The sequence below is a fragment of the Ostrea edulis genome, chromosome 1, assembly GCF_947568905.1.
Source record: "Ostrea edulis chromosome 1, xbOstEdul1.1, whole genome shotgun sequence".
Classification (NCBI taxonomy): Eukaryota; Metazoa; Mollusca; class Bivalvia; order Ostreida; family Ostreidae; genus Ostrea; species Ostrea edulis.
The window spans coordinates 88265014-88288478 of NC_079164.1; the positions used below are offsets into that span (position 1 = coordinate 88265014).

Here is a 23465-nt window from a genome sequence, read left to right on the forward strand (position 1 = left end):
AAAGAAAACCCGTATCGGGCGAGGTGAAGCCAAACCGCCGAGTCCGATACGGGTTTTCTTTTCACACCATGTATTTTCCGCATCAGGTCACTATCTAACTGTGTAACGAATTCATCAAGTCGAAGACCTCTAACCGTGTATGTTGGGGTATATATCATACAACTTCGTCAAATGTCTTTATATAAATGATTCGTTCACGACTGCAAGTCGAATCCGACAATAAATTACTCACTCGATCAATACGGATTTTTCTCGCATGATACGTTTTTTTTCACGGCGTCATGTGACCAAGATCTGACCAATTAGATTTCAACAATTTTGTCTGAGGCGTGATAATTATCAAGTGCAAAGTTGTAACCTATAAATGAACGTGTCTTTGGTGCAACTGCAATAAAAGGTAAACATGCACTTTGTTAGATATTAGCAATATAATTAAGAGCGCCAACTGCGATGCTGTTGCTTCTATAAAAAAAACCCAACATACCCTGATGACGAAATAGCTCCAACTATAACTAAATTTCAAACGTCTGAAAACTTCAAACCCACTGGACATTAGGAAAAAATCCAACCTTGGTCTAAAGTCACATGACTATAAATGGCGCCAAACGCTCATCACACTTTTGGCAGGAAAATACTAATTACATCAAATTGGAAATTTAAAAAAAAATCAAAGATGCTTGTCCTCGTTTTGGCATATGTATTTAGCAAAACTTTGTCATATCAATTGATTTATAATTTACACACAGGGCAAAATAATAATAGACAAAACGTTATATCTTAAATATTGATAAATTTCAATCTTATCAATTGCAAATTCAATTCCTTTTAATCATAAAATCTAAAAGTTATTTACAAATTTTTCACACTTCTACATAAAGAACAACTTGTTATGTAATGAAGTTCAAAGTGTATTATAAAGATATTCTTTAAAATGATTGGTTGATAGGCAGTTTCGTTATCGTTACGAAGAAACGGCGTATATCTCTATGTACAGCTCTTACTGAAAGTTAACGGGCGATTTTTTTCTAAAAACAATAACAAATACACTGGGATCACAATCTTAATATTAACGTCTAAGATTGTAGACTACACTATTTTCACAATTTGTTTTATAATTTACACACAGGACAAAATGATTATAAACAAAATGTTATGTCTTAGAATATTCATAAATTTCAAACAGAACTAATTTTTGCGCACTTCCGTACCTCTACATCCTCTACTCATTCGTCACTAGGTCATCATGGCGGTTTTTCTCTCTCATTAACATTCATCTGTAAAAATCTTCATATATCCTTAGCCGGGTCCTTAAGTCGAATTCATTTTATCTCATAACAGGTAAGATCTAGTTACTATTCGATCAGCTTTGTATTTTTCTAGAGTGTTCTTGAACCTTCGGTCTAATATTTAATGAATTATCTTTGTTTTTGGTAATTATAATGTTATGCCTGCCATTTCAGAATCATCAAAGAAATCGTACCGATTGTTCAGTGTTGATTCTAGGGAAATGATATTCTTAGGTTATATACGGTACCTACCATACAACATGTGTTCTTATTATTCACTGTATCATTTTAATGTAAGGGGCGCATTCTTTCCTGGGTTCAGTCACGTACTTACGTAACTCAATAGATTAGTAAATACACATGCGTGTATGTATTGGTATGGAATATATTAAATTTGATTCATTGTATGATATCATGATATTAGCCATTAAAAGATATTTGAACTGCATTAGGGTGTGTGTACGAGACAGAGATGGGATCAAAACTCACCGACCTGGCTGACCTGACACCATCAGCAGATTTTGCATTGAATTCATTTCTGATAGGGATAAGTGATGAATTGGAAGAAAGTGATTTGGAGAAACTAAAATTTCTCTGTAAAGGTAAAAGATTGTGGTGACATTTCATTTACATTTAATTTTAACTATGATCAAATATAGATATGTAGATATAAACTTATAATGATTGTGAGGAAATATATCTTATCGGAATACATTTACTCATAGGAAAATATGGGATTGGAAAAGCAAGACTTGAAAAAGTGAAATCTGCATTAGATTTATTTGACATTCTACGTGAAAAACTGTTGCTGAATGAAAACAACATTATTACACTACAATCTATGCTTTGGATTTTACCAAGAAGAGATCTTCAAAAGAGATATGTAGAATTTGCAGAATCGCTAGGATCGAGTATTCATTTTGTTGCTCCAAGAGAAACACCAGGTAACCTCTCCCTTTCTCTCATTTTAAATCTATTGTTTGTTTTCTATTGATTCTATCATAATAATTAGATAATTTATATCAACAGAAAATGGTTACAAGCACCTAAAGTTTCATATACGTGGAAGAGACCTGAACACATACGGAAGATCAGAACTGGACAGGCTTCGGTCAATGATATCCGGTCTTCTTCTGGTACCACAGGAATTTGTCATCATTACAGGAATCGAACCCTCAAACAGTTTGATGATAACAGTAATGGTGCCGGAGGAATTTGCTGTCAATTTGTTTTCTTCACCTCCTGAAAGATTGGTCATGTTGAATGATGTATCTGTCAGCCATATAGAGATGGGAGACAGTTTTATCTTCGTCCAAGGTATACCAACAACTATCTACAATGATGAAGTATACCGGGATGTGTAGGTGTAGTGATGTGTATTTTCAAATGATTGTTTAATTTGGCAAATTATTTTTTAGAGAATGGAGAGACTAAATCACCAACGTTTATCAACGATAAAATGGATGAAGAGACGCGGAATTTAATGCTCAGACAAAATCAAATGGAAAAAGAGTTAGAAAATGCACACAATAAAGTAGCCACGCTGACTGAAACTATAGCTTCTATGAAAAGGGGTGATGGATCTCAATGGATATCATATTTTCTGATTGTTCTCATCCAACAATACCACGATATATACGAAAACGTCATGAAAGTAAGAAAACTCATAGAAGAAAGTGCCTTAGATCCAGTTGACAGTCTGCAAAAACTTTGTGTATTCAAGCACTTCCGATATCAGTTAGAAAAAGTTCGACAATGTGGATATGATGAAAATCTCATCTATAGTTTGCTCGATGCCCAAGCATTGGTTTTCCGATGGCAAAAGCATGAAAACTTAGATATTCAAATAGCAGATCTTCAGAATGCCAATAAAGATCTTGAAAGGAAACTTTGCCTTGTATCTTGGGAAAGAGAAAAACTTGCATATTATCACAGTATTGGTGTTAAAGATAGGGTAATGTCAGCACGAGATGAATTTTTCCTAAGGGCTATATTGCAAAATATACCTCTGAAGATTGAACAGAGAACCAACGTAGAAATCCCGGAAGGTATTCATTGAATAATGATGCATTATAATTAAATATCTATCTATCTATCTATCAATATGATTAAAAAGCAGGGAAATATGCAGTTCCAAAATATATTCAAATCACTTGCACTTTCTGGATTTTAACATACATCCTCAGGTGATTACATATTATGAATATACATGTGTGCATACATCCTAATCATGATATTGTATTTGTAGAGTGTGTGGAATACGTATTCAGGCGTTTCGATGAAGATATATCCAAAGATGATTTGAAAATTCTTTTGGAAAAATTCAACATATCTGGAAAATCGAGACGCTATGCTGCCTTATCAGGCTATCGGTATTTGAAAACTGCTTTTGATGCTCAGCGTGCGCATGGTATAAATGTTGAATTGAGTAAGTACGGTGTTTTCTTTTATATTCAAAATTTGAAGAAGGTTGATATGAAGAAATTAAATATAGAAATATTATTTTCAGGAACATTTGTGCAACATTTCTTGTCAGGCCCTTTACAAAAGAATGAACTGTTGGAGAAGTTAGAAGGTTATGTTCGTGATTTTTTTGTAAATGCCCAAGCCCAAGCCCAAACGAACGCAGGTGGTTCCAGAAAGACAGAGAGACGAAAACCGCAAACATATGTCATTCGCAAGGGGAACAAGAAGCCTGCGATGGCCCGTTCACAGTCCCGAGTTGGGAATGATTCACCCGGAGAAAAACAAAATTACCAAGAAATGAAGGAAATGTTGTCCGATATACAGAACATGCTAAAAAAGCAGCAGTCTAGTCAACCCATGGCAATGAACAAAAACGCCGCCTTAGACGAATACAGAGCATTGTTTGATTCATCCAAAATGTTACCAACATTCACCGACAAATCACATGATCCTTACCGCAGATTTCATGTAGAATAACCTTAATTTTTATGGAAGATACGTTGAAACATTTTGAGATATTCATGAATTCTGGAAAGATAAGAAACGCTTTATAACAGACAACTACCAATTTTAAAACAACCACAGGCCATCTTTACGTATACTGAATGATACGTGCTGAAAACAGATGTATTTATGATCGACTAAATACTAATGATTGCTTATATCACTTAATGAATCATTACATGTACCACAAATATCATCTTTAAATTGGAAAAACATAAAAATGCATTTTCTCTGAGGAAACATCACGAACATACAGTTAGCATGCTATTCATAACAATTGCAACCAATTTATGGCAAAGAAGTACATACATGTACCTACCTATGCATCGATATTTTGTTTTTGTAACACGTATCTTTGAGACATCACAGCAGCAGGAATGAATTTTGTCTTCAGTATGATTAGAAATGTATTCGATACCATTAGATATCTGCTCTCGAGCCTCTTTAATTTTAATTATAATTTCCCATTTTTACCGTGTTGCAAGTGTTTTATTTCGATGAGCACCAGTAAGTATGATCAACAAAGTGCAGGAAAATATCGATTCTTTTGAAAGACATTTATAATGTGTAGATTGATTGATTGATTGATTTTTTCCGCCACACTCAACGATTTTCAAGTTATTTAGTGGCGCCTGGTTTTTATTGGTGGAAGAGAGAACCCAGCTACAATGTACCTGGGAAGAGACCACCGACCTTCCGAAAATTTAATTGTTATTGCAGAATACATTCTTAAACTACGTACCGAATTTTGCAATTTTACTCAAACATGTTTGAAAAGCAATGGCAAAAGGATTTAATCACGTAGGCACCAGTTTTGAAAACTTCAATTCTACATCTTTTGAAGTTTTTTTTTTTTTAAATTCCGTTTCCAAGAATATGAGCTGTCATGAGCCACCTGTATTTAATTTTTTACATAAAAAGATGAAAATAACGAACAGTGACTTATCTCATCACTCCAATAAGGAATTCAAAATTAAGAGTTGGGCAAACATGGATTCCTGGACATACCAAAGGTGGAATCATTTGCCAAGGAGGAGTAAGCAGCCTTGTCGACCGGTCACACTCACCAAAGCCCTACATCTCGATCAGTTGAACGGAGTAATCCGCAGACAAAATTAGCGTGTAAAGAACGGCATAACAATTGGTTTAAATCACATCAGACATCATTTGACCCATCCATTAACAGATGGTATTGGCAAACTAGATCGTAATAAGGACCATAGAATTTGCAAAATGCTGACTTTAAACCTCCGTAACATTAACATGTGCTTGTCAGTGGACTGCCTCGGTTTAAAAACTGATCATACGCAGAGCAAGATTTTGTGTATCGAATCAGTTGAGAGACAAAAACACCATATACAGGAAATAACGTCATGTTGTTACATCGTACATGTATATAGGAAACTGACGATTGAGAAACAGAAGTCACAACGTAGGAACATATCTCCAACATCTACTCGATTCTTGATTCCCTTGATCTAATTAAAGTGGCCTCTTTGACGTCATCCATTTCAGAACATTCTGACAATTGGGCGAGAAAGTGAGCTCATTGTCGTGGTTTTAAGTTTTGCTATAGGTGTCTTGCCCCTAAGACTGCACCTATAAGTTCCAATATTGGTAAAGTAATACTTTTTACTGGAGCAACTAGATTTAGCGCCATTATTAGTGCTGGTTCTGATCATGTAACTTAATATGTGGAAGCACTATAGACTTGTGGACCTGCATCTATGAATATTTTAGGTAAAGATTTCTACTGAAAGTAGAATCTTGTAAGGCCAATGGGTAAAAACATCTTGAAGATGTTTCAGTATTTCTGGTTTCGGTATTATTTTTCCTGTATCCACTGTCATATTAGGAAACGTGATGCTGTCTGTCTTTGGGGTTTCATCGAAGTCCCAAAATTTTTGAAGCATCAGAGTAATGCACACAATGTTGTGATTTTGTAAGGTTCTGTAAATCAGCAGTGTTGGATGTCCATAATTTAAGGTTGAATCCTCCTTTAGCCAGTAGATTTTGATAAAATATAATTAATGACTGTCTGGAAAATTAGACAAAAGATTTTCTGCGTACAAATCTTTCTTTAGAATATGTTAAGTTACTGATGGATTTAATTGGCTGCGTTAGATATGAACGGAGAGCAGAGTTCATGAAATTATTATGAATTCTATTATATCATTTTAACCAGTTTTTGTGAAATTTTGATAATGCTGTTGAAAAAAATGCAATTTTCTGACGTTAATAAAAGATTCTGTATAATTATGTCTCGCATCTTAAAAAAAGCGTGATAACCTACAGATTTTATTTGATAATTTGTTAGTTTTAACTCGAATAAAATGAAATAAATAAACATCTTAAAGTTTTATCAGATAATAATGCGAGTATGGAGTTATCTTAAATCAAAGGATGATACGTGGTAATCCTTGTATGATCATTTGATCATTACATCAATGAGCGAGCAGAAGTAACCCGTATGTGACCATTACATCAATGCGCGAGCAGAAGTAACCCGTATGTGACCATTGCATCAATGGCCATGGTGGCCAGAGGTAACCTCTATATGACATTTACAGGAATGGTTGACCAGAGATAACCCTTGTGCTACCATTTCATCAATAGGTGACCAGAAGTAACCTTTATATGATATTTACAACAATAGGTGACCAGAAGGAACCCTTGTATGACATTTACATTAATGGGTGATCAGAGGTACAATGTAACTCTTGTATGACAATTACATCAATGGGTGACCAGAGCTAACTCCTATATGACCATTACATCAATGAGTGAACAGAGGAAACCCTTACATGACCATTACATTAAAGAGTGACCAGAGGAAACCCTTATACGACATTTACATCAATGGGTGACCAGAGCTAACCCCTATATGACCATTACATTAAAGAGTGACCAGAGGAAACCCTTATACGACATTTACATCAATGGGTGACCATAGGGATCCCTTTTATAACCATTGCTACTATTGGTGACCAAAAGTAACCATCTTATAAGCGCTGTTTCTAGGGGTGATCAAAGGTTACCCTTATATGATTATAATACATATGGTGACCAGAAGTAACCCATTTATAATCATTCCATCAATGGGTGACAAAAGGTAACCCTTGTATAAGTATTACATCGATGGGTAATCAGAGGTAACCATTATATGACCATTACATCAGTAGGCGATCAATGGAACCTTTATTTGACTATTACATTAATGAATGACCAGAAGGAACCCTTATATTACCATTACATTAATGGATAATCTCGGGTAACCCTTATATAATCATTACATCAGTGGGTGACAAGTGGTAACCATTATATGATCATTATATTATAATGGTGATGACGGGTAACCTTTGTTGAACCATTAATCAACGGGTTGGGAACAATTCCCCTATATCGATACGGTCCCACTAATGCATATTTTTGGTTCTATGTAATGATGACGTTTATTCATCTGTAAGCATTGAGGCAAACAAAAAATCATCAGTCAGGAAATGAAATATAGAATGATAATGATAGTAATAAACATAAGAAAAACACAGAAAAGTGGAAAACCCTAATGAAAGGATTTATAACAGAATGTAAATTGGAGCACGTCTACCTGCCGAAAGGTTTGTGCATCGACAGTGATAAAGGAAGTAGGCACATTCACCCTATCCTAACAGATAAGAGCTTCACTTGTATTTATTATTATGCGCATTTATTTCAAGATTATAAGAACTACTTTTGGGTGACCCCGGGTCCTACTGGTGGGTACTGCAGAACACTGTTGACCGATGATTTCATATTGGCACTAAATCGAGTTATCTTTTCCTGACGTTTGGATAAATAGAAATGGCAGATGCACATTTTGCGGCAGCAATTAAACTTACTTAATTATTTCTATTTTTGTTAAAACTGTTATGCGCAAATCACAAGATTCTTGGCCTGTTGATTTGTTTGACTATGGGTATGTTTTCTTTTAAACTAGTGAAATCGGTGATAAATGTTCGCAATCACACTTTCCCGTTCAAAGTTCAAATCAACAAACGATGTAAAAACAACCTAAAAATGAAGGTGTATAGCAAAGCAGTACAGACTGGGTCTCCGTTTTGTTTAACCCTCGAACGGAAGGAAGGTGAAATTAACGAACAGTGATCAATCTCATGAAAGGCAAAGATAACGAACAGTGATCAATCTCATAACTCCTATAATCAATACAAAACAGAGAGTTAGGCAAACACGGACCCCTGGATATACCAGAGGTGGGATCAGGTGCCTAGGAGGAGTAAGCACCCCCTGTCGAGCGGTCACACCCGCCGTGAGCCCTATATCTTGATCAGGTAAACGGAGTTATTCGTAGTCAAAATCAGTGGACCAAGAACGGCCTAACATCGGCATGAACACGTCAGACAGCAGTTGACCCAATGATAGGTTGTATTGGCAAACTAGATTGTTATAACGACCATAGAATTTGCGAAATGCTGACTGATTTCAATCGAGACTGTTGAAACCCCTGTACCATCTACTTGTTTGTCAGTAGCCTGCCTCGATTTAAAAAACTGATCATACGCAGAACAAACTCTTGCGTATCGAATTAGTTGAGAAATATAAACACCACATACCGGTGATAATGGAATATTGCTACATAAATATGGAAAGCTGACGATAGAGAAGGTGAACTCATCCCGTTTATCATAAAGTTGAGTTGTTAGTTTGCCGTTAATATCCATTTTCAATAAAATATCTAAGTACGAAGCAGAAGTGGAGACTCCGTGGTGTCTGTCTTTTATTTCGAGCTATTGAATCAACTCTGCTTCATAAGAATATAAAAACAGGTCAGCTAATAAAGGAGCACACTTCGTGCCCTAATCACCAAAGACTATGTACAAAGATATCGTTAATGAGGAACTCCAGCATATTTTTTATTTCAGCTTCAGAGTACTTACAAGTGCGTGGGATTATATGAGAGGATACACACAATCTTACTTTACATGAGGTGTAAGGTTCTACTCAGGTTAAAATGACTTACTGAAAATAAATGACGGTTTTGCATGAAAAGTTTTCTTTGCGAACGCACTACCACATCGTCGGAAACCCCCTTTAAAGGCAACCGTTCCTTATTTTCACCGTTTCATCAGTACATTTTAAAAATTCGTCGTAACGAATTAGGCAATTTGATATAATGAATTTCAGAATTTATCATTTCAAATCTGATTCGTTATTTCAAATTTTGAAATCTATTATTATGAAGTTTATAAATTTGTTATAGCGATTTTAATCCGTTATAACGAATTTTTGAAGTTTGAAATAACGAAATAAAATCGAAATAACGAGATCTGAATTCGTTATTTCAAATTAGAAATATATTTCTGATAGGTCCTAATTGGGCTTCCATAGCAAGATCAGAAAAATTTACTAAAATTTACTATCACGAATTAGACATTTTGGTATAACGAAATTCAGAATTCGCTATTTCAAATTCAATTCAATTCGTTATTTCAAATTTTTAAACCCGTTATTACGAAGTTTACAAAATTCCGTATAATCCGTCATGACGAATTTTAAAGTTTGAAATAACGAATTGAATTCGAAATTCGTTATTTCAGATTAATTTTTTTTTTCATAGTCCTAAATAGGCTTCTGTAACGAACTGAAATATCATACATTCCAATTAACGAAAGTACGAACAAACAAGTTGCTATCTCCCCATCGTCGCAAACCAAGGTTTTGAGTCCACTCACGCTCCCTCATACTAATAATGGAGAGAATCGAATAGAAGCACCCGTGGGTAAACGACGATGCTATCTCCCTGTCGCATCAGTGCCTGTCGAGCTGTCCAAGGTAAAGAATTTCGGGAATTTCAAATCAGTACGTCATTCATTCTGCTGTTAGTTTGCCAATTTGACTTCCTGCGTGATTAATCGAGGGGAAAAAATCTATAAAAATAATATTGGAATGTTATTACGTAAGCTAGTCAAAAGAGAAAACAAGTAAGTATTTTTTAAAAATTTAAATAAAACAACCAGCAGTAGGACGAGAAAAGTGAAACATTTATTTGTTTTTCGTGAAGTGATTTCATGATGTACCAGAGTTGTCGAAATTTTTAAATCACTGTCAGACATTTGGTCTGACAGAGTTAAAGGTTCTGTCAGACCGGAGAAAGGGCATAATACCGTTATCTGCACCGCATATCTTTAATATACAGTTTATTCTGTAATTTAGGTTCATGGTAATGTTTACTCTCTCGCTAAAGAGGGATAATCGCGGTTTAGTGAGAATATCTCGCTATAGGAGAAGTGTTCCCAACCTGTCTAATTCTTTAGCAGGTTGGGAACACTTCCCCTACAGTGAGATATTCTCACAAAAATGAGACCACCCCTCTTTAGCAAAAGTAAATATATCCCGTACAACCGAGAAAAACACCTGTGGAGTACAACTCTTTTCTTTCACGTGAAAGAAGAAAAAGTGCTAAAATGTCTGATACTTCTGTAAATATAGTCAAAGCAAAAACACTCGAAATGTTAATTGGATTTCAGCCTCCTTCCATCTTATGCAGCAATGTTGATATGAAATGTCCTGACTGTGTTGTAAATTTTTTAGAGACAATTTGTGTCATGTTGAGTGTATGTCGCACTTGGTCAGCATTGCACAGAATTTGTCATTATTTTCAATCAAAACAGTTTAACACTAAAACACCTGTTTATGGTAATGTTTACTTTCACGATAATCGCATTTTAGCAAGAATATCTCGCTTTAGGGGAAGTGTTCCCAACCTGTTCAGGTGAGGTGTTTCTCGCAAACCTGGCGCACACAAGAAAATATTTAAGTTCCATTGCTCAATCTCAGACAAAAAAAGAGTCTTCAAATATGCATTTCACTATTTTACAACACTTATTTAACCTAAATGATTGTAAGCTTTCAATAGCATCCCTTAATATACTAGGGGAGAGTGTTGATATTTTGGACAGTATGTGATGTATTTCAAAAATGCTCATCATTTAACTACTGAACCTATAGGCATATTGTATATCGGTTGATTCAACGGACATTCTAGATTGTGCTCTCTGGGTTTCTTCTGGTTTTTTCTTGCCATTTATGCCACATATTAACACTTAAACACAGTTAGATAGATGGTTGTAACTTCGGATGGTGGTGTTGTTATTTCGGACACATGGTGTTATAACTTCAGACAGTAGGAAATTCGGTTGTTGCCATTAATTTCGTGGTTCAATGGCATTTTATGCTTTTGTTTTTGCTTATTAGATGATTTTTTATTTGGTAGTGTATTTTATTTTGTTAATTTTTTAATTATATCGGTAACTTCTACCAAAAAATTAGGTCTCAACAGGACTTGATTTTACTAATCAAACAAAATGGATGCCATGGTCTTTTACTGCAATGTTAGTGAAGGTAATGTATTTCAATCAACCAATCAGAGCTGGGTAACACATGCGCATAGGATTAGATGTTTTCCATTTTGTAAATATATCAAGTTCGGGAATCAGTTTAAAAGAACAAATAACTATAGTAACACAAGATATAATGCTGTTTTCTTGACTGTCCGAAATATCACACCCGTCCGAAATGTCAACACTCTCCCCTATCATTGAAATTTGACTTCATCTTCTGGTTATCATGGTTATAGTACTAAATTGCACTCTTACATATTTCGTATCCCTGTTGAAAGATTGTCATGGATGATGTAATTAGCGGGAATATCCACAAGATCACTACTTTATTTGTGTCCTTCACTCCTGTACAAGAGTGTGCAAAGTTATGAGATTTGTGAGCTGCTGAAGACTTTGGACCACTTCTTGCATTTGTTATAAACTGATAATTTTTTTTTTTTTTTTTTACATTTGACAGAGTTTGTAGTGTAATTGTGAAGATGGCTATGCATACACAAACATACATATAAATGGAATATATGGGATACACCTGCTATTCCATATCTGTTTCTGTCATAGAACATATGTAAACATGGTAAATGCAGTCCTTTATTTCAAGGTATAATTCACTTAAACATTGAAATGAGGGCTTAACACTCTGATAGTGTCAAATACAAAAGTCACATGAACTTTGAAATATGTTTTCAGGTAAATACTGAAGGATGGTGGCAAGCAACTAAGAATTAAACAGGAAATGAAAATACAGAGATTTGAGATTCATGTGGACGGTCAGACAAGTAGGAATATAGTAATTACTTCAGGCACAGATTTGAGGGGAACCGTGCATGTAAATGTGTCTCAGTCGCTCAAAGTGCAGAGTAAGTATATGTAGTATTAAATCACATCAGTTTGTCAAACAAACTTTTCTGAAATAGATGCAATGCATGTTTCATGTTGTTGTAATGTGTTGTAAATCTTTTGGAGCTTCGTGCTGGAGTGTTTGTACATGTATGTTGTTGTAATGTGATGTAAATCTTTTGGAGCTTCGTGCTGGAGTGTTTGTTCATGCATTATTTATTTTGTAGGTATAAGTCTAGATGTGTCAGGAAAAGGAAAGTGTAAGTTTGATCGTAGGTCCGACAATGACAAGCGGGAGTTCACTGCTAAAGAAACTTACGTCAACTACAGACTCTATCTTTTTGGAGGTAATACTTGTATATCTATATTTACTCAGTTAAATGCATGCTAAAAAACTGTAATATTACACTTTTCCATAATAGAACTGCTTTATTACACCATTTAGCTACATTACATTTGGCATAAAATTTCTATTATTGAATGTGTTTCCAGAATTATTCACCTCAAAGTCGAGTGAATGCTTAGATAGGATACACTTACATACTAGAGAGCTAATTTCATTGATGCTGGTAACTTCACAAATCTTCAAAAACAAGCTGATAATTCACACTTCACACTCTGTATCTGTCATTCAGAAGATTAGGGGTGTGTCCTTTAAGTCAGCTGTCATCAGATATTGCTTCTGTCTATGCTCCATTCCTGATGTTTTGAATAATGTATGCTTTGGCCTATAAAATAATGATTTATCCAACTAGAACAGATAAGACACATGATAAATTTTTAAATCAACACCAACTGTCTTTCACTTAGTAAGCATTTTCACCTGCTGTGAGCTAGAATTTTCCTGACATTATGGGAGACAACTCTTTCTCAGTCTTTGTTATTGAATACTATTTTTTATATTAGACTGAACTAATTATAAGAATATGACATGTGATTTTAACTGTGGCATATTTCATTTCATTGTGTACTCTATAGCTTAATATTAAAAGAATATCTTTCAGTTAAAATCAATTAATTATTTAATTCATTCTATTGAGCATCCTGGATGCTTAAAATTGGAAGAGGGGGTGGTTACTTAGAACTGTGTTGAAATGTGTTCAGTGATATATTGACTTATACAAATGTTTAAACTAATATTGTTATTAATGCTGCTTTGTGTTTACAGTACTATACATCTTTTACAATATTGATTAGGTTCTCAAACCCAGGCTCAAACACTAGAGGCGGGAGATCATGTATACCCATTTGTTATCCCCCTAACTACTGCAGGAGAACTCCCATCATCGTTTGAGGGTAGGAAAGGCTATGTGCGTTACACCCTTCTGGGTCAGATAGCTCGACCGTGGAAGGCAGATGAGACCATTGTTCTACCATTTACTGTCATCAATCACCTGGACCTGAATGAATTTCCTGATGCGGTGGTAAGACATCAGTGTGTTTTCAATGGAATAAGGTGCAAGTTGAACTCCAGATGATTATGTAGTAGGCTTTGTGTTGAATGCCATGTGATGAATAAGGAGCAAAATTATAGAAGAGGATGTGTCTGGTTTTATGATGAAGTGTAATGATATTGAGTTTACAATTTAACACATGCATAAACAACATGGTGATAATACTAAAACAAGCAGAGGTAATACAGATTGGACTGGCTTTTGATGATATATCAGGTGATCATAGAAAGAAAACACTGAGTAACTCCAGTCACCTTTTAATTCTGAAATCTTCTTATCCTCATCATTGAGTGAAGAACATTTTGATACGAGTCTTTTTTGCCTTTAGATGCCCATCATGCAGTACAGAAGACAGGAGATTACAGGGTGCTGTTGCTCAGAAGGGGAGATAATTGCTCAAATGAAAGTGAACAAGTCAGGCTTCGTCCCTGGGGAACCCATTGTTGTGGAGATGGACATCAATAACAAAAGCGAGACTCCTGTTCAGGCCTGGACTGTTGAACTTATCCAGGTCAGACAATGTTTAAGTAAAAATGAAAAAAGGAATTATTTTTATTTCATACTCTAATTTTGGATGATTTTTCATAATATAAACAGATTGAATCAATCATTAAGCATTACTTTTTGTATGCAAGCTGTTACAATATTACTTACTATACAACTGTACTTATGTATATTCAAATCGAAAATGAAAGTAACAGTGAATTTATATATGATGTAAACCTCATTCTGTAACAGACCTGGGGTAATGATAATGTGTAATAGTATTGTATTGTAATCATTACATTTTTTGAAAGACTTAGTAATAATGTGCATCATGTGTAATGGACTCATTTACAGTAATTGTAATGTATTACTTTCATAAAGATACCAGTAATGACCAGTACTTTTCAATTACATTTCAATTACAATTTCTATTTGATGAAATAATATGATTTTTTAATGAATCAGATTAAAGTCACTTACAGGGGATTTTTTAAAAATGAAGAATACATTCTTGAAATTAAAGACGTATCATTTCTTTTTTTAAAGTGTTCATTTAATGGGGATTGATGAATACTCTAAATGGTTAGATAAGAAGTCAGTTATAAAATGAATTAAAGGAAGCTAGGTAAAATTTACAGTGAATTTAAGGAGGAGTAACACAGAGTCATAATGGCTGACTTCCTTTGGAAATTGAATGAAAATATAAATATCAGCAATACTCCTTTTAATTAAATCTAATCTCCTAGCTGGGTAGCTCATGTCGACTGCTGATCTGTAGTTCGTGCGTTCAAGTCTAGCAGGGGTTTTAATTTTTGTCAGATTACTTTCAACTATAACTGCATTTTCTCATTAAATGAGCTAAATTTGAATCTTTTCAATTTCTAAATATTACAATTTCAAAATATTATTGTACATATCCTCCGCTTTCCATCCATTTCGCATTTCTCTAGTCTTTAAAGAGATCAGATACATGTAGTTTCAAAAATAGCCTTGCAAATGTCACATTTACACTCTACTCGGATCAGACCACTTTTCAGCATAAAAACTATGAACTTTTACCTTAAAGTTCTCAGGTCAGAATGATGTTCTTTGATTGTCAATACATTTGAAAATCTGATGATAATAAAATGCAACTATGATGTGTAAAATGAAAAACATGCAATTCTTATACATTTACTTACAATCTGACTTAAAAGTTAATGTGTAAATAAAATGCATTTATAAAATTTCATTGTAATTCATTTTTAATGTAATGTGTAATGTAATTTATTATTTGAGCAAAGTAATTGTAATTTAATTTTAACTACTTTTCTGAATGAAGGTAATGATAATTGTAATGGAAAACTTCCAATGTAATCATAATTTAATGCATTACTTTTAAAAGTAATTGACCCCAGATCTGTTCTGTAAGTTTCATGAGTATATCTTATAGTTGCATACTCGGTATTAATTGCTTCAGAATACAATGTTTAAAGATATGTAGAAAGTAAAGTTGTAAGGATTGGATTTTATTTCAGGATGTGAACTATACAGGATTTTCAAACAGTTTGTTTTCCTCTGGGAATCCAAAGTTTAAAACCAAGAGTGAAACGTACCCTCTGTACGTGAATCAATCACTGGCTGTAGACAAGGGGCAGCACCAGATCTTCACCAGAGCAATGCCTGTCCCTTCCCTTCCTCCCTCCTACTTAAAAGGGTGCAACATTATCGACATCCAGTATACACTCTCTGTAAGTAATCCAGCTCTCGGTTAATACAGAAACATTATAAACAGTCTTTTTACATTTATTACATGTATTTACATGAACATACATGCATATGTACATTGTATATATTGTATATCAAGTTTTTTCCGCGTGTATCCAATTTCCGCTTTGTTCGCGAAGATTTTTGAATCGCAGAAAATAAATCCGCGTAAATTTGATACAAAGTTTGCTTTTATTATAAAGTTATACGGCCGATCTACCCCGCACATCTCAAAGTCTGTCGAAATTCACAACGATGAAAACAACGGCCTTGATTCCCCAATTCTTGATTTTATTAAATAAACAACAACTCATGTTTTGTTTATTAACCTCATCCGACCCTGTGTTGATTATACGCTAACCAGTTGATAGCTTGGGTATAATGATTGAGTCAGTGTGTCGACTAAACAAGATCACAGCCAAACTATTACCAGTGTGTTTTAAAATGAAAGTGTTGGAGGCGATAATTTCCAGAATAGTCCTGCTCGACTGAAATCGAAAGTAGGAATTGCGTTATAATCGAAAAATGTACAGTCGTTGAACAAAGGTAAAATCACGTGAAATCTCACGAAAATGTTGTAAAAATCACAGTAGTTGGTCGCGTTAGACAGGTGGTCGTTTAATACAGGTACAATAGATAGGGTAACGCCTTGAGGTGGATTATTACGATCACATACAGCAGTGAGTCGCTTATTTACTTGAACGTAAAGAAAAGTGTAAAATCGTTGTGTGATCAGTAACTCAGAAATCCTGTAAATAGTTTTACTGTGTGAATTTTTTGCATTAAAAATTCAAAGTTATACAAGCTGGCTTCTTTTATAAGTTTAAATAATCGTGAATTATATTTTCACGATGACTTTCAAATAGTGAAAAATCGATTCGCGTAAATTTAATACACTATTTTATGTTCTGATTCGCGGAAAAAACATGACACGGAAAAAACCTGATATACATGTACAGTAGTATGTTTTGGCAAGTCAGCATTCTCTGGTTTTAGCAACTAGTTAGCGTCAAGTCCAGTTCACACTCCATTTGCATCAACTTTCAATGCTCCATTGAATTGGTTATTTTTGGTATAGTTTAAGATATCGACTGGCTGGAACACTATTGCCCTGGACAATAGGGTAATTATAGGGAGTATCCCTGTCAGGAATGTGACCGCTCAGATGACCCAAGCCATACCCACTGCCCCCGAGATCCAGGATTATCTCCCACCTACAGGCAACCAAGACTTCATGCACAATAATCTCTATCCAGATGGTAAAGTAGTAACAGCAAATCATGTATATTTTATATATTTTGTAATATTGGAAACTCTACTTTTCTTGGTATTTTAAAAAATCTCTAAAGACAGAAATTCTGATATTTGTTATCTTCGTGTTTTTCTTTTGTGAATCATTTGTTGGGGATTAAACTTTCTTCAGATATGTCATCAAAAATTTTAACTCAAAATATTTGTATATGCAAAAACCATGGAATTAATTCCCTCATATGCAATGTCATTTGTAGATGCAAAAACCATGGAATTGTAATCCCACAAAATTTAGTGTTTTAACAGTATATAAGGGAGAAAACATATCAAAACTCTGTTTTTATCTTTCAGCCCCTCCATCCTATTCAGAGTGTGTGTCTGGTCCAGTGACACAAGAAGGAGGAGAGGATGAGGATGACAATTCTGCCCCTCTTGCTGGCTGGACCCCTGCCTACCCAGTTTATGACTACACAGCTCAGACCAATCAAGTGAATGCATCAATGCCTCCTACTGCTCCACCAGCCTACGACGAGATACAGTTCTCCAACATCAGATAACACAGCATTCTATTTACATTTGATTTTAAATGTTGTATGACTGCTTAGACTTCTTTTAATTTGAAATTAAAGCAACATGACTGCCTGTGTTCACAAAGTCAAGTTGATAATTCAGTCCAAAGTTAAAACCATATTTACGTTTTTGCTTGATTACACCTGCTTGTGATGTGTAGTACGTGAAGAAAACACAAGGTAAAGCAATGAAATAGTCTTGGTTTACCACACCAAAAGTAAAACAAAGTTTAATGAATATTCAAATATTCATGGTGGAAAAAAACTCACTGAACACATGCAGTTGTATAGTCAGCCACTCTATAGATATTATACAAGTTGAGTCTGTCAGAGTTTGTAGCATGTGACTGTGTACCTGCTTGTTGACGTAATGGACAACACTTAGTAGTTGACGTAATGGACAACACTTAGTGGTGCTTAATTAGGTTTCAGATGGTCTGCAAATGCTTAAGCAGGACATGAGATCATATGATTTCTCATAGAGGAGTGAATGTGATCACATGGTCCTGAAAGTGTTCTTTTCTGAGCATTGATTGTGAAGGATTTTTTGATAAACCAAGGAAATGAAAACTGTTCATCATGTCGCTTTAAGGTTGATTATCATAAGACAGAGACAAACATACAAGAGGAAGTCTGACAGATTGTTGATTTATTGTGTACTAGTCTATGTATTTTTTAAATGTCATTGGTTGATTTCATTTATACAACGATGGCTGATTTTAGAGGTGTTTTTTTTTCTCTCCACAGAATTTTACATACATGTAAAATGCTTCTGCTTATTTGAAGTTTTATATTATGTTTTGTTGGCCATGGTTATTCATGATATATTTAATGAACTGCTGGTTTTATCATTTTGTAAAATTCATTGTGTGAGACATTAAATGGTTTTGGGTTTTTACATTTTTATAACTCATCGAAAGATTCAAGATTGATCCCATTATTTGCATTAAAGGTAAAACTATACATCTCACCTTAACATTGAGTTAATATGCATATACAAGGCTGTTCCAAAATATATGTAGACATTCAATGTCATTCTATTTTACCTCCATAATCGGAGATTCAGGGGCAAATAATTTTTGGTCTATACATGTATCTGTTTGTCTATAAAAACTTTAACCTTGGCCATAACTTTTGAATGGGTGGTGATAGGGCTTTCATATAAATTTCACATGTGTTTTTCTTGTGACAATACCTTTCTTTTCGGACCAAAATATTTGACCTCGGCCATTAGTATTTCACATACACTTCTTGTTTTCCCCTTTTTTTTGGCATCTGCGTCTGGTTATTACCTATTTTGGCAGGTGCACTTCCCAAAATAAATGAAACGGAGGACAAGGCTTTTTTTAATAAATGCAGAAATGACCGATATGGAGCATGACCACATTTTTGTATTAGTCTTAATCACCACACAGTATTCTATCATGACACCATTATCTGAGCAGGAAAATATTACAATTTTGTGTTTGTTTATACCGTATATACCAAATTTTGACGTAAAATTTGAATTGGTTACAAAGATGTCATTCCTAATTTCTTTAGAATATCTTTGAAAACGACTTGCTTAGTGAAGATTAATGACAATATTTCGTGTTTCACTTGGGGAAACACTATATGAATCTAAAATGATGCTAAATGAAATATATATAGGTTTGAAACTGCTTTTACCGTCTATTAGTCGCATTTACACAATAGACGGGTTAGATTACGTAACAAGATCAAAAGTGGCCAAATTCAATCCGAGATGTTTATGGGTGGATTCAGCAAAATGGTCTGTACAGTACTATGTCAGATGTAGAGGGGATTCCTTACGTTTTGAATAGGTGTGAAACATCGTTTGTCCAAAGACATCGATGACATTCGTTTAAAGCAGGCCGAGATCTGTTGTGCCCATAGTCTTATTGAATAGGAAGCAACAAAACAATGTTTGTTCCATTTTAATTCGTTTTGGGTATGTAAAGTGGGAGCTGCATTTTGATGCTTTTGACTTATAGCATGTATGTATTTCTCAATTGGCCTCCTTGCCCCATATTTATATGACATATATTGTTTGACAGTTTTTAAGCATCAAAGTCAGCTTTTTGATTTATTTAATTATCTATTTTGTAGACAGTTATTCATTACAAGATGTAAAGAAGAGAGTGTTAATGAATCTAATGAAATATATTTCAACATCAAAGAACTCGTTTATTCACGTTTATGTTTTAGGAGGACTAAAAATGTCACTTGCTTTGTAGAGATATCATATGGTGCTATTTTTGATTTAGTGTTATTTTCTTCTGAAATTCATTGTGTCGATATTCAGATTTTCATTGTTGCAGAGCTTCAATACTTACATATGTATTACTAGCAGAATAATTTATGCTGACAACTTAATGTTTTCTTTATTTATCATTACTAAATACATATCTATGTCATTTTTTATGTGTAGAAAAATCATACACCAAAAATAACCCCTCTTTAACTTTTGTTTATAGAGGTATGCATCACTGTATCTTGTTTTGCCAGAATGGTTTCATTATAATATATCTTATATGTATACTGTTATGTTTTTGATTTATTACGACAGGTGAAAGTGATTTACATGTAGTAAGATGGTGCAATTTTATGTATACAATGCACTTGTTATAACAAACGATCATGATTATCAATGTGTTTGTTCTAGATGTGTTGTCTAAATTTATTTCTCAATGACAAGGAACAAATAAATAATCAATAAACAGATTAATGTTTTTCTTTTGTTAGAAAAAAGATCAATGAACCCCTTTTTGATATTGTTTGTTAAATATCCCTGCTGCAATATCATGCAATGTTAACTTACATTGTTCTTAAATTTAAAGCCAATCACCCAAAGAATACTAGTCTTATACACGGCTAGAGATGGGAGGGATGTTGAAGTCATATCAAATTCCAATTTCACCTCACACAAGGGTAGGCAGGTACGCTGTCCAATTTCACCTCACCCATGGGTAGACAGGTGTGCTGTCCAATTTCACCTCGTGCACGGGTAGGCAGGTGCACCGTCCAATTTCACCTCACCCACGGGTAGGCAGGTGTGCTGTCCAATTTTACCTCGTGCACGGGTAGGCAGGTGAGCTGTCCAATTTCACCTCACCCACGGGTAGGCAGGTGCGCTGTCCAATTTCACCTCGCACACGGGTAGGCAGGTGCGCTGTCCAATTTCACCTCACGCACGGGTAGGCAGGTGTGCTGTCCAATTTCACCTCACCCACGGGTATGCAGGTGTGCTATCCAATTTCACCTCGCACACGGATAGGCAGGTGTGCTGTCCAATTTCACCTCATCCACAGGTAGGCAGGTGTGCTGTCCAATTTCACCTCACGCACGGGTAGGCAGGTGTGCTGTCCAATTTCACCTCACGCACGGGTAGGCAGGTGTGCTGTCCATTTTCACCTGGCTCACGGGTAGGCAGGTGCGCTGTCTAATTTCACCTCACCCACGGGTAGGCAGGTGTGCTGTCCAATTTCACCTTACGCACGGATAGGCAGGTGCGCTGTCCAATTTCACCTCATCCACAGGTAGTCAGGTGTGCTATACAATTTCACCTCGTGCACGGGTAGGCAGGTGTGCTGTCCAATTTCACCTCACGCACAGGTAGGCAGGTGCGCTGTCCAATATCACCTCACCCACGGGTAGGCAGGTGTGCTGTCCAATTCAACCTTACCCGGGGTAGGTAGGTGCGCTGACCACATTCTGTGTCCTTTCTCTGAAATTGCCTATCCAAATGAGGTGTAATGGAATTCTGTCAGGAGATTGACACGTAGGCTAGGAGATGTTCGATGTTCACATTTAGAAATCATTTTCATGGACATCATCTTTATGATCTGATACAAATTCAAGTGGAAACCTTGTATTTATGAAGTTTGTACATGTACTTTTAAAATTACCACAAATCACTTGTTTTTTTTTTTTTTTTTTACCTCACTGTGGTTTAATGAAAAATACACGTACAATACTGTAGTAAAAGTTCAATAATTTTGAATGGAACAATATAACAATTGCAAGGCTGGTCCAAAGTACGTCAATATTGACCGTACGAAATTCAAGCCACATTAAAGTGAGGTCACGTTCGAACACTATTTGCACCATCCCAAATTGAAAATAGTAGATGGTCACAATTTTAATGTATGTTATAACAGCATTTGATACATGCTATGGTTTTTAGGTCACCTGGTAAAATTCAGATGACCTATTGCAATTGGTCAGCGTCCATCGTTGTCCAGCGTCCGTTGTCAAAACAATTTGACATTTTGAACTTATGGTCGTTGTAACGATCTAGTTTGTCAATACAACATATCATTGGGTCAAATGCTGTCTGACTTGTTTCATACTGATTGTTAGGCCGTTCTTGGCACACTGATTTTGACTACGGATAACTCCGTTTGCCTGATAAGGATATAGAGCTCATTGAGGGTGTGACCGGTCGACAGGAGATGCTTACTCCTCCTAGGTACCTGATCCCACCTCTGGTGTGTCCAGGGGTCCGTGTTTGCCCAACTCTCTATTCTGTATTGCTTATAGGAGTTATGAGATTGATCACTGTTCGTTATCTTCACCTTTCATCTACTAAAAACGATTTTACATGTCCACCCAATATCTACGCACACCTTCTAAGTTTAAGCACGTAAATTATGATGTAACTATACAGACTGGTAAGATTTATCTATTATTATATTAATAGTTCAGAGTTTAATGCTATATGTGTACATTTAATATAAGAAATCTTTCTAAGCATAAAGTTAATTCGGTGATATTTCAAGTTAGTGAACTGCATGGAAAGTGCGAATGTTGAAGGTTTCCCCCATAGAATATAGATCTAAACGATCAAGAATCGTTGCTGATCTATCAATAGACTACAATGGCGCCCACGAAAAAAAATCCAGAAAGGAAGCAAACAATGTGGAGGAACTCATTAAACAGAGGAAAGGTCAAACAATCACTAGATATTCAGTTGGTTTGTTGATACCTTGAGGGTCGAATAACTTCAGCCTATGCATCCAGAATTTTTCCTTTTTGTTTTGTTTTCTTTTGGTATATGACCGATTTAGGTCGTGGTCATTAACCACTATTATCATGCCCTTCCAGCGTTGATTGCTACCATTGAAATGTGTAGCTACTACAATTTTTTCTTGGTTTTGACAGAGGATCGGTGGTTGCTGACCCGTTTTCAAAGACCCGTTGTTTCTCATAGTACTGTTTAAATAGTAGACGTCTCAACTGATGCTATTAGACTTGCAGGAAAAGTTTCTCAGCATTTTGTAACTGCGACCCATGACAGGAGTGCTAAAGATCTCAAATATATTTGTATAATTAACTTTTGAGGTCTGACCATGCTTTGGAACATCCGTTAAATAAAGATTTATCCAGTCTAATCCTTATTTCTATGTCCTTCAGGTTTCTGAGTTTGTTTAAGGATGTCATTGGGGGGTTCCTTGAAAACATCAGCCA

General features: G+C 35.2%; 2 protein-coding genes across 6 annotated transcripts; both read left to right on the plus strand.

Annotated features, from left to right (window-relative positions):
- The first annotated feature begins 1191 nt into the window (after window positions 1-1191).
- On the plus strand, window positions 1192-5191 carry LOC125675536 (uncharacterized). Of its 3 annotated transcripts, none has more exons than XM_048913270.2 (7): window positions 1192-1338; window positions 1739-1888; window positions 2012-2230; window positions 2316-2603; window positions 2705-3334; window positions 3535-3658; window positions 3796-5191. In XM_048913270.2, exons 2-7 carry the CDS (start codon window positions 1759-1761, stop codon window positions 3839-3841), a joined length of 1437 nt encoding a protein of 478 aa, XP_048769227.1. In that variant the 5' UTR covers window positions 1192-1338; window positions 1739-1758; the 3' UTR covers window positions 3842-5191. The 3 variants fall into 3 exon arrangements, with proteins under 3 accessions (XP_048769227.1, XP_056020821.1, XP_048769225.1); XM_048913268.2 differs by having other exon boundaries at window positions 1193-1338; window positions 3535-3714; XM_056164846.1 differs by having other exon boundaries at window positions 3535-5191.
- Window positions 5192-10066: 4875 nt separating this feature from the next.
- Window positions 10067-20720, plus strand: LOC125675512 (arrestin domain-containing protein 2-like). 3 transcript variants are annotated; one of them, XM_048913259.2, is made up of 8 exons: window positions 10067-10085; window positions 12341-12510; window positions 12718-12837; window positions 13688-13914; window positions 14273-14455; window positions 15948-16160; window positions 17255-17435; window positions 17779-20720. In XM_048913259.2, exons 2-8 carry the CDS (start codon window positions 12387-12389, stop codon window positions 17982-17984), a joined length of 1254 nt encoding a protein of 417 aa, XP_048769216.2. In that variant the 5' UTR covers window positions 10067-10085; window positions 12341-12386; the 3' UTR covers window positions 17985-20720. The 3 variants fall into 3 exon arrangements, with proteins under 3 accessions (XP_048769216.2, XP_048769210.2, XP_048769206.2); XM_048913253.2 differs by lacking the exon at window positions 10067-10085 and adding an exon at window positions 10123-10234; XM_048913249.2 differs by lacking the exon at window positions 10067-10085 and adding an exon at window positions 11693-12227.
- The last annotated feature ends 2745 nt before the right edge of the window (window positions 20721-23465 follow it).

What these genes read in the sequence shown, in the direction of transcription:
- LOC125675512 (XM_048913259.2), top strand. Translation starts at nt 12,387, where the DNA reads ATGAAAATACAGAGATTTGAGATTCATGTGGACGGTCAGACAAGTAGG. An exon ending in ATGAATTTCCTGATGCGGTG is followed by an intron (nt 13,915 to 14,272) that starts GTAAGACATCAG and finishes TTTTGCCTTTAG; the next exon opens with ATGCCCATCATGCAGTACAG. An exon ending in CAATAATCTCTATCCAGATG is followed by an intron (nt 17,436 to 17,778) that starts GTAAAGTAGTAA and finishes TTTATCTTTCAG; the next exon opens with CCCCTCCATCCTATTCAGAG.
- LOC125675536 (XM_056164846.1), top strand. Translation starts at nt 1,759, where the DNA reads ATGGGATCAAAACTCACCGACCTGGCTGACCTGACACCATCAGCAGAT. An exon ending in CAGTTTTATCTTCGTCCAAG is followed by an intron (nt 2,604 to 2,704) that starts GTATACCAACAA and finishes ATTATTTTTTAG; the next exon opens with AGAATGGAGAGACTAAATCA. An exon ending in CAACGTAGAAATCCCGGAAG is followed by an intron (nt 3,335 to 3,534) that starts GTATTCATTGAA and finishes TTGTATTTGTAG; the next exon opens with AGTGTGTGGAATACGTATTC.